The sequence below is a fragment of the Alligator mississippiensis genome, chromosome 4, assembly GCF_030867095.1.
Source record: "Alligator mississippiensis isolate rAllMis1 chromosome 4, rAllMis1, whole genome shotgun sequence".
NCBI lineage: Eukaryota > Metazoa > Chordata > Crocodylia > Alligatoridae > Alligator > Alligator mississippiensis.
The window spans coordinates 7,033,492-7,045,718 of NC_081827.1; the positions used below are offsets into that span (position 1 = coordinate 7,033,492).

Genomic DNA, 12,227 nt, shown 5'->3' on the forward strand with positions numbered 1-12,227 from the left:
TAAATCTCTTGGTACTCCGATTTCAAATTTCAATCATATGGACTAGATAAAAACAGATTATCTAAATCTGAAATTAGGAATTTTAGAGACACCTCTCAAATCACAAATCCATATAGCAAAACATCTTTGATGAGCCAAATGTTTCAGATTCACCTCTCTCCATGAGACGCTCATCGGAGGGTTTTCATGTGCAGAGTGATACACCCCATGCTGAGGTGTGAAGAGAGTTAATTAATTGATGCCTGTAAAGGACTTGAAAGCCATCACATAAAAGGTGCCATGGAAGTACTAAGTAGTAGTATTACACAGTATGCAATTACTACTAATATACCTGACAAGCAAGTATTTCCAGACTCAACCAGACAAAATATACCTCCGTTTTTTTGCTGCAGATTCCAATTACAGCACTTTTTTTTCTGGATTTCCATGAAAAAAGCTAAACATTTTCAAAAGGATTGAGGCTAAAACTGTCCAGGAATTTTCTGTTTAAAAAAAATAAATAAATAATTCAGCCACAGAACGAAGTTTCTGCAAAATTGACATTTTCCACAGTAAAATCTTGACCTATTTTTTTGAAATTTTCTGCCAGAAAAATATTTCATTTCTATTACATGGTGGGCCATTGAAACCTAAAGTGGAATATTCCATTTTGTTGAAATGATTTGAAATGAAATATTCAATCAAAACATTCAACTGACTCGAAAGGAAACATTTCGGGGGCAGTTCAAGCAGACACGAAAGGTCAGGTGGGGAATAAGGTTAAACATGTCCAAATCCAGGGGGAGGAGGAAATGGGGGAAAAAGACATGTCATTTCTGAAAAGTACTTCCAAATGTATATATTTTTTAAAACAGAATTGCGATAGATAAAACACATGTTTAGATATGGAATATGAGCAGCATTGCAATTTTGTATTTATGCCTTCCTGGAAATGTGAGCCCAAAGGGCACCTATACACATGCCAGACGTCTGCGCCAACTCGTGCTAATTGGCATGTGTCAGAGCAGACTCAATTAATTGAGTCAATTAATTGAGTCTGCTGAAGAATGCCAATTGGCACACTCCAGCAACCTTCACATCATGTGAATTCAGGCTCCCCGCACTTCAAAATGGTGGCGGGGGTGCTTTAACTAAAGTTCGTCATGCCGCTGCTGGTGGTCATCCCATCGACTCAAACTAATGACCAGGAAAGCAGTCTCCAGCAGAAATGAGTTTCGCTCTGTATCTGAGCCACCCCACTGTGCCTGAAGAGCAGGACAGCTACCCATGGTCCTCATCCCAATGCTTGGGGTTGTGTAGGCTTCTGGAACTTGGACTGTTCGTCGCCTTGAAGATGAACGCAAGAAATCTTGAATTCAATTCAGTGCATCATTGACGCACCTATTTCCCACTCTGAACTCAGATGGTGCAGTAACAGGAATGTTTTTCCGTGTCAGATCTCATGAACATCATGAACGTGACTTATGGCAAAAAAAAATCCATTTTCAGCGGGTGCAGGAGCACCCGTTCCACTGGTATTTGGACATGAGTTTGTTCAGTAACAATATTGCAAAAATTATGCCAAATGCCATGTTTACATGCAACGAATGAGATCAGAAGATACAAGCATCATTCTCGGGTTATGTTTCCACTGCCATTCCCAATGTTCATTAGACACAGCTGTGGCTTGAAGAGACTACCCTAAAGAGCAGGAGATTTCATTGCACTTTTTGCAACCTAGCCTGCTGAGATTGCCAATGAAGACCCTGCTCGGCGATGGCAACTTACAGGTGATAGGAAAAGTCTGGGTTCATTCCGAAACAAAGTCGTGTAACTGCCCATCACAACTCACTTCCTGGTCCCTGTTTTATAAAGACAGTCTGAACAAACACAGCTCGGGCGTTGGCAGTGGACCAGTCCCTGCTGTCACGAGCACGGAGCTGGTCTTCCAATACTGTCATTTATGTAAAGAGCATTTCAGAGGCCTGTTTTTTTCTACTCTGTGAACTTGTATGACAACCTATAAGTGTTGGCATGGAAGCTTGTTGGGGGAGTTTACCCTTGGAAAGCTCTGGGGTTAGCTAGAGGTTATATCACCTGTTAACAAATACCTGCATTGTGCAGGTATCGAATTTTTGCCCCAATTTGTTACTGCGCAGTAACGCACGTGTAGATGTTCCTGCCCATGGCAGGGGGGTTGGACTTGATGATCTGTTCAGGTCCCTTCTGACCCCAGAGACTATGAAAAGATGGCAAAAAGGATCAAACTACAAAAGCATCTCAGCCACGTGAAATCTTCAGAAAGACGTGCTTACATTTCAGGCACTAGAAAAGTTGCTTAAGGTTGGAACATGCGTCAGAGTTTTCTTTCAAATAGTTACCTGGCTTTACTTATTTAATTTTTTTTTTATATCTGCTGGGCTCCATGTTTTAATACAGAGGACTACTTACCTGGCTGCAGAAGCATACGTGGCATGCTCCATGAGACAAGACATGCTGGACCAGTGATAAACTGAGGACACCCTAACTTCTTATCCTGAATCTCCCAACACACTTCTTCCATGGCCATTAGCAACATCTCAGACACCAAATACTCCACCAGCTTTCTTCAGGCGGCTGCTGTGAAGACTTGCCGATGTTTGCAAAGAGCTTTGACGATTCAAATAACTAGTAACCTGCTATCAACCAGCAGGAAAGTGGAAGTTACAGGCTAAAAAAAAAAAGCTTCTCCCTTCTCTCCGGTACTCACCACAGCCAGGTTTGAAACCTGAGATCAGACTAGGACGTTCTGTGCAATGTAACGTCGACACTTGCACCTTATTCAGGATTGCACTGATTTTGCTCCAGAGGAAGGAGGAGCTGCAGAGATATGAAATTTATGACAAGCTGTTTGATTTACAGTATAGATGAGGCATGTTTGAAAACTCAAACTTTGACGGATCGGATGTACCGCATTCTTTGACAGACAATACAAGATGAATGTACCGCATATTAGGAGTTTTTGGCGCGCGCATGTTTGTGTGGGAGGTAGGGGTACTTTATTTGCTGTCACAGGAAATGAGCAGACTTACCTTAAGGTTTTTATAAACTGTCATCTCTAATCAGACACAGACTGGAAGATTGTCAGCTCTCATAAAGCATTAACAAAAAAAAAAAAAAAAAGACACACAAAGAGTGATTCTCAACCCCCCCACCGCACACGTACCTCATTTTCGCAATGACCTGAATCAGAACTAACCCTCTTCTTAGCAATGTCACAACAAGATTTTTGAAATGTGTCTTTGTAATTCAGCCACACAGACTTTATGAGAGCTTGTCAAAGGAAGGAGAGTTAGGATGCGCCTACAAGAAGCATTCATTCCTGCTGTTGACAGATATAAAGTACTAAATGTCAACAGCAAGGGACTCATCAACTAAACGTCTTCTAAATACTCATTAAACCAGAGGGAGGAAAAATTCACTAGGTGGATGTCAAATTGCTCGCTTAAGATTTCGTTGCCTGAGACCGAGGTCAATCGAAGTAAACATCTAGTATAAACGCAGCTGCATAAAATGTTCATCACCGCTATTCTCGAATGAGCATTACCAATGCCAAAATACAGATTTGAATATTAAGCATCACTATTAACATACTAAGAATCAGAAGTCAAGATCCTCTGAGTCCTGAATCCTGCCTGTCATCACCTTATCGTTGAGCCCATGTGAGCTATAGTCGTTCTGTTTTAATTTACTCAATGGGAAAGCAGGGATAATACCCACCCCCTGAAAATGGTGCTTAGCATGACTAATATTTGTACAGGGCTTCAAATATACAAGCAACTATAAAGGAGATGTCTTCAGACAAATCAGAAACAGTTTTATTCTTGACAAATAAATGGCTGCTTTTAAAAAAACCTCATGGCTCCTAGCACACATTGACGGGTATAATGAGATCTGATCCCCAAGCCCAACAATTGCACCTTCCGCTATGCCACGTGAGCATGGCAGGAGACGAGATTTGGGGATCAGTGATCAGATCCCAATCATGTCATTTCTACCTGCCAGTGCAAGGGGAAGCTTGGGATCATAATCCTGGGCTCTCTGCCCACCTGCAAGTTGAAAGCCTATGAAGTTGGGGCAGGGGCCAGCAATCAGCTAACGGAGAATACACCAAGGTCTTGAACTGGCCCTGGTGCAAGTAGGAGCTGGGGCTAATAATCTGCTGATTGTAAGCCCTGGACCCACTAAACATTCAGAGTAATACAAACTAGCCATAAAAATATTCTTCATTATAAGTTCAGTATATATACAGTATATGTTCATTATACGTAGAACATTTTTACAGATGATTTGCCATTTTACAAGGCCTTAGATTGGGTGCACGTGTAACACCCTTGCCATTTGTGCCACAATTAACATTAATTGAGGCATTAAATGTAGAGGCGACCAGAGAAGTTAAAACTTAGTAAGGAAATGTTTACATTTGAAAACAAAATCTTAGTTTATTAAATAAGAGATTTTAAAACCTTCTTTTCCTGTCCTATTAAATGGGTTTGCTTGTTTGCTGAACACGCTCAGCTTGAACCATGAAATTAGAGGGGTCAATTCCATTTTGACTTAATTTTCATTTTCTGGTCGCTAAGCACCGTGCAACGCCATCGTGCACATTTCTCTGGAAGTCCAGAGAAATGCTTCTCGAAGTTAGCTCATACATTTTCATTCAAATACTAGTTGGTAAAAGCCCAAATGTGGGGCCTGAAACTACTCAACATCATTACTACAATAATTCAAATATCAAAAATATTTTCCTAACATTTAAGACAACATAGCATGTGTTGTAAAAGCATTAAATAATAATATATACTACAAAATACCAACATTTGCATGTTCCCTCATTTATAAGTCATGTGTATAATAGCATCCTAAGTAACATGAAATATTAAAGCAGTTTTATAGTATACACCTACAACACATTACCACATGATTCCTTTAAAACTATTTCTCTGAAACATTAATAATTAAAGCTTTATAAATATTACGTTAATGTAAAGCATCATCAGTAAGCTACTGACAGTTTCTTAATTATGCATGTGGATGCTTTTGTTTGAGTGACGCAGCCTTACGTTTAAATCGCTACCAGCTTGTACTTCTGTCCAGATGTTCAAAGCCGCCTGAGTGACCATTATGAACTGAACGGAAAAGTTGGCTGCAATTATTTCTAATTCTGAACCTACGACAGCTACAATCATAGCAACTAATAAATACACATATATATTGACATGCCTATTTTACATACTATCTACCAGATCTCCCAGCACGGTTGGCATCAATAGGTGGCATGAGTAGAGAGTCATACTTTAGGTTTTGTCCCTGAAAGGGGAAATGGCACATACATGGCCAGCACGATAATGTACCCATATATATCTCTTTAAAAAATCCATCGTTCCCCGTGTAACTGAATGGATGACAAAGCAGTGTAAGGCAAGCACGGCTGCTTTAACATCACGGGCCTTATTTAAATGTCCTTAATTGTTTACTTTGTTAAAATTTCTCCCCTGCAAATCAAAGCAAGAAAAACTTACCTAGCAGTGACTTGGAGATATCTCCTTTCATTCATGCACTCAAACACTAAGGTGTAGCTTTACACGGCAAACGCACCACCACCATATAGTCAAGATGGCAGGCTCCTATTTATTATTTCTTTTCACTTTAAGCCACAATTGCTCTTTTACTATTCACTCCTAGTAATTGCACACAATGATTACCATCACAGATACCAGGCTGAAATCTTTCCCTGCGGGCAGGCAGCTAGTTTTCCGTCTGACAGACACTGTCCATCAGAAAGGCAGGTAAACTGGGGTGCCAAGACAGCTTAGAGCTTCTCTACCCTTTCTTCTCCGATGGATACAGGCTTGCTAGGAAGCGACGGTCCCTTCGAGGCTGATGAGCATTTTGCTCCCTGTTCCATCCTGCAACCCTGTTAATTGCTGCCTGATCCTAATGGAGTGTGGCTGCTCTGAATAAAAAAGGGAAACTCTTGCAGCCTTGAGACCCCGTATCCAAATGGCGCTCAACTGCATAAGGATCAACTGCGTCTCAATTGGAAATGCTGTTATCCCCTACATCTCCAGCTCCCTCCTGTCCTTCCCCCACAGCCTCAAGACTGCAGACATCTGTTCTTCAATTGTCTGGTAATAAACATACTCGATAAAGCATATGTAAAATGATTATTACCCTGAAGAGCCAAGTGTCTTTCAAATGCCAGCTGAAACAAAAAAATAAAAGAAACCACCCAAAAAAACCCTCCCATCACAAAACAAATGTTACAACAGACGTCACTCAGGCTGCTAAGATTTCATAATGCAAAGGGCTTCGGATGTGGTCCACCACGTTTCCTTGCAATGGTGGGAGACGGTAGTCCACAGACCAACCCCACTTATGCCCAAGCCCATTAACAACTCCAACAGACACCAGTTACCAGTGGTGGATGAAGAGAGCAACCCGACCCTTTCATGGAGTGAACTTTTATATTTCACTACCTCCCACAGTATGTAATTAAGGAAAATCAGATGTGTATTCCTCTTCAATTTGTAAATGCAATTAGTTTTCATATATTGAAAGCCTGATGGAAAAAAAAAAAATCTATTCCCAGCAATCAACCCCTTTTGAATACCCACTTGTCTTCGAAAAAATCCACTATTCATTTATTATGTGGGAGGTGGTATCATTAAATGCTGGTAATTAATCTGGGGCTTGGTGCGCATCTCATTTTGTCCTGGTGGAAATCGGGACCTACGCCCCTCAGGGGCACCGAAGCTCCCTTCCCAATTCTAGCTTGCTACTCCACGTGAATGCTAAGTCAGGCAGGCTTTGGGAAAGATTTGCATACTTGTCCTCTTTGACATTTTGAAGGTAGCATCGTGTCTGGGGTAATAGGATGCAAGACCTTGGAAGCAAAATTAAAAACAAAAGAATGCAATTGTTATTTTTCAAGTGGGGTTTTACTCTACATACAAATGGCACCTTCTTATCCAACACATCTTCTCCTCTGCACGTATTCAGATTGATTTCTGTTGATTTGACTGATTAAAAGAAGCGCTTGAGGCTTTTCATTCTTTGTAGTCCTACAAAGCTGACATAGGTTCAATGAAAGCCCAGTGAAGTCAACTTCAGTGGTCTTTGGATCAAGATGTGATCCGCTCATATGAGAAGGGAGGAACCCAACTTACTTTTCAGAGCCCAACTTCAAGAGCGGTCAATAAAAAAATATATAATCTGAGCGTATTTTACTGAGAAATCACCGAAATGCAGCAAGTGTGGAGTCCTACAATACCATTTATAAAGGGCCACCCTTCAGAGCAGAAACACAAAACACAAGATTAATTCAAACCCAGGGATAGGAGAGAGGGAAGGTTATGGTTTGCAACTCTTCACACAAGATTCAACTCAGCAGGATATTAAGTGATAGTATACTCAAGACAGCGAAACATAAGCCTGGAGTGTTACATCATCAGATCAGTCGACGCCGTTTTGACTCAGTGCTTCCACAGTCAATAAGCGCTTGAATAAAGAACAGCTAGCATTCCCGTTTTTAAAACTTTCCTAACTTAATAAAAATAAGGGGAAAAAAAACTCCACTTTCAAATAAAATATCAATTTTTAAAAATCCAGATAAACATACAAACTTTGATATCCACAAAGAGTGACTTGCGACGATCACAGGGATTAATAATGAATGGGAAAATTAAAGAAACAAAAAATAAGCATTTCTAAAGCAGATACCTCTATGATAGGAAGAGATTGCATACGAGAAAGTATAGGATGAGCTACCAAAGTCAGGAAAAGATGTACCAATTGTAAGATTTTGCTCTGCAAGTTCTGCCGAAGGATGATGATATTTTATCAAAACCTCATCAGATCTGCTCTTTTCGTCAAGGATGACGTTCTAGGGCCAGTGGTCAAATTACTAACCTGGTAAAGCAGCTTGCTGGTAGTTAAGAAAAGCTCACGTGGGACTTGTATTTTTTTTTTTTCCAAATGCCTTAAAGCTTTTTTCTTTTCATTATTATTGGGAGGAGGGATTATGCAAAAGTCAATCCTACCATCATCCCAAAAAACTGTACTTTGGAAACGAATGCCTTTCCACCCCAGGCACCTTTGACCTAAGTTTTGACGAGACAGCTCTCACGCACAGATCGGGGTTCAGAGCGGCCATTTAGACCCAAATAGCCGGGTCTCCTGCAAACCAATTTGTTCTCCTGATGGATATGGGTAACGGCATTACACTAAACACATCTTATTATTAAAACCTCTTCCCCTCCTTGCACGTGCCTCCCTGTGCAGTGCACTGGGGTAAGAAAAGGCTAATGCGTGCCACAAAGCCATTCCTCCTTTCCTGCCATTATTGATGTCCTACTCCACAAAAGTAAGCTAAGGTGCTGCACATGCCATCTTTTTCACTGGGTGACGGGCATATTGTACTCCAAGATCTTTCAATCATAAATCTTGCTGTAACGGCTTTTGTGACACAAATTATTTCCACTGCCTACCCATCACGCTGGTAATGAAACCGGAGCGTATCACGAAAATTGTTATTCAAAATGTGTCATCTTTTTGACCGGGTGGGGTGGAGGTAGGAGGGTCAGCTGGGAGTGAAAGGAAGAGGGGAGAAAAAGGGAAAATAAGATTTTCATTTCGTCTCAACAGCTTGTAGAGTGTCAGCAATAAAATAATATCTGATTGCCGGTGACAAGCCAACAGAGTCTCTAAAGATGAAGAGTTAAGACTGTATACCCAAGTGAAGTGCTCGCTCTAAACAGTACATTACTTACACTAAAGTGGTTGATGCCTTTATGAAATATGCTTTAGCAAGCTACGGCTTCTTTCTGTGGTAGTTATTAATTATCACTAATTCATTAAAGGGGGACTCTAAATGCATAGCAAAACCTCCTAGACAAAGGAAAGGGAAGAAAAAACAAAAAAACAAAAAACAGCATTGAAGTTTGCAATCAATATTTCTTCCAATTTAACTGAGCCGGGGGGAGAATAAATTGTTTTAACGAAAATAACCTAATCCATTTATTGCTACAGGCTCACAGTAAAACTCTCACATAAATGATTTGGATACATACAGCCTCTTCCATTCACCTCCCTCAAGCCGCCTAACAAATCTTAATTAGTAAATCTAGCCGACACGTACTGCAAGGGTGTATAAAAAAGAGAATGTATTACGTATATAAAAGGTGCATTATCTCCAGTTAATAGCTGGGGATCCTTGGGTACAGAAACGTTTGGCGACTTGCCGAAGAACATTCAGCAAGTCAGTGGCAAAGGCAGCACTAAAACGCTGGCGTCCCGTCTCAGCCCCCTGCCCGAATCCCCCAGCTGCGCTGCGCCTGGAGTACAAATGCAAATTGAAAGTAAGTATCTATGATCTGTAGCCAGGTATTTGCTTCAGGGCAAGGAACATGCTTTTCTCTGCATCTCTGACCCAGAGAAATGATGAATGACTACAGCTCTCACTGACTTCAAAAGCAACCGGGGCATTCCTCTCAACTCGTGATCAGATCCCAAATTGGTGGCAGAAACGTACGTGGCCATAAGTGATTTTTAAAAGCAAGTAATGGGGGTGGGAGAAGGAAATGCTCTTGTTCTGGGTCTGTTTTGCTAGCAACCGAGGAGAAAAGCAGGCAACACTATAGAAGTGGGAATCCTGCAAGGAAACCAGATGTTAGCGAGGAGCTGGCGGACAGAAAAAACAAACCTGATGTTCCTCACCGCTGAGGATGAAAAGAAAATTAATCAGCAAGTTGCAGGGTGGAAAGAACGAGATTAAATCTGAACAGAGCTGCAATAACCCTCCCGTTACCAACTACCTCAGCTCACGTATTCTGAAGTTCGAAGGGCCCTCGATGAGTTTTCAGCTGAGAATTTCTAATGTGTTTTAGAAACCTGGTGCTGCACTTCAGAACCGAGACTTAATTTGCAGTCCATAAATTGGACCTGTTTATCGAGGAATTAACTTACCTGGCAGCGCATAAAATATTCCTTTGGCTTTTATTAAGCACAACGGACAGCGAATGATAAGCAATTTGCGACAACTATTTCTAAACTTTTCCCAGCCCTGATCGATAATAAATTACATTGTTTGATGTGAAAGGGGTCGAACGAGCCAGGAAGCCCAGCAGGAGTGCTGGCAAGTTTTAAGAGGTAAAGTGCATATCTACAACAATGGTACCTGGGCTCTTGCTTATATTTTTCTTTCACATACGAAGAAAACCTTTATAGTGAGAACATAAATACATGAATATATCATTACTGCTGTGAAATTCATCTCTGAAACCACCACTCCCATTGGAAACAATGCGCAAGCCCCCTTGGTTAAAATAGGTGGTTTCTATTTGCTCCAATTATTTACTTTTATCTACAGATGCACAAAGCAATCTTACCTGAGTAATGGATGGAAGATGACCGTAATGTTTCTGGCCCCTGGTTTGCAGACAAACTTTGATCCGCCGCCTTCGATTAAATTATCGTCAGGTCCTCCTAGAAAGTGATCATTTAAAAGGAAAACAAGTAAGTTTTCAAGCTGGTTCCACACATCCCTTGTATAAAAATTCACTAAATCGCCCAAAGCAAATATTGTATATAACCTCACAAATGCCCAAAGCAAATATTTAGGCATTACCCCCCACCCCCGGTATTGACATACAGCATGTATATGTGATGGATCAGTGCTCTGAATACCACACTCTACTTCCCTTATTTTATTTGAATAGGTAAGATTTTGAATGTACCATACAACACACCACTTGTAGCAAACAACTTCTCTCCTTGTTATTCAACAGGGTACTGGCCAAGAGATGGATCTCGAGGAGGGGTGCTCAGATCCAGCCCCAGTGCCACGTGGGCTCTCCACGGGCCACAGCCCACCTTGCTACAGCGGGCGTGCAGGGCATTGCAGCCCCTCGTCCTGGAGCGTGGAGTTGGGCAGAGGCAGCGTGGCATCCCAATCGTGGCATGCAGGGCTGGGTGGATACGGCATGGGGCCCGATACAAGAGCACAAAGGCAATGCCAGGCCCAATTCCAGCGCACAGGGTCTCATCCAGTGCACAAACCAGCCCCACACTGTTCATTTGGCCCATGGACCAAAACAACGAGCACCACTGATCTAGAGGACTGAGGATATCTGGGCCCCAATTTCTAATCTAATTGTCGCAGCTGAACTCAATGATTTGCCCAAGGTCACGAGACAACCATTACGTGCTTCAGCATTCGGATATCAACCTGGACCCAATTATCCAAGTTGTGAGAGATGCTATGGTGTTATTAGGATTCAGCACCCCTTAAAATCCCACTGTCAGCTACGGATGAGGGACTAAGATGCAGAATTAAAGTGACTTCCCCACCCAGATTGCACCAGTCCTGCATACGCGAAAACAGAGAACTGAACCCTGGGCTCCCAGGTCATGTCCTGCGACAATACCGTCCTCTCTCAACGGCCTGAGCACTTCTATTGCTTGAGCTAAAGACACTTATTCCTGCCAAAAGGGACATTACCTGCCTTGAAGAGATGTTTGGAAGCCTGGCCACATAATGCTTGGAAAGTGATTTAAGTGTCCAGGATGAAAGGCCCCATAAAAGCACAAAATGTTATCACATGTAAGGCCCTCCATAGCTTTCAAAAGTAAATATGATGCCATTATTGGGCTCCTTGGACAGCTTTTGTTTTTATAGTGTGCACTGCATGATGATTTAACTTTGTCTTTTTTTTTTATTATGTTTTGTTTAGCGCCATTGATTTTTAGATCTCTGAAAGACAGTCAAACAATCTCCCCACATTGACTCCTGTAACTTCCCTGCAGAAATCTAAGCTGTCTAAGCTGCAATTACGAGCAAAACAGCATTTCTCAGCTCCAGCAAAAATAAGCACATCAGATTTGGCACATTCACTTGCAGAAGCTCATTAGAAAGCTATGTCTAGTAGGAGTTACTGAAAGCACAGCACACACACATACTAAGTGCAATTCACAGTACTCAAAACTAGACTACGAGTCTTACAAATAGGAAGGAAATATCCATCTTGTGTCCTTACATCCGTATATGTGTTTGTGCCACCATCAACTGCCTTTGATCACAGATACAGGCAAAATAAACTGGCATTTCCCCACTCCTCTGTTCCACTGGCTCTGGGTATTGTATCCCTAGATGATAACGAGACCTCAACTCCTGTTAGCCCTAATTAAACAGCTAGGGAAGAGCAATCTTC

General features: G+C 41.6%; 1 protein-coding gene across 2 annotated transcripts in view; it reads right to left on the reverse strand.

The window, feature by feature from the left end:
• Positions 1-12,227, reverse strand: part of EXOC4 (exocyst complex component 4) — a 558,473-nt gene that overhangs the window by 280,697 nt on the left and 265,549 nt on the right. For both annotated transcript variants that reach the window (XM_059725748.1, XM_059725747.1), the window contains exon 10: positions 10,407-10,503. In XM_059725748.1, coding sequence (XP_059581731.1) covers positions 10,407-10,503 — 97 coding nt within the window. The remainder of the gene's footprint in view (positions 1-10,406; positions 10,504-12,227) is intronic.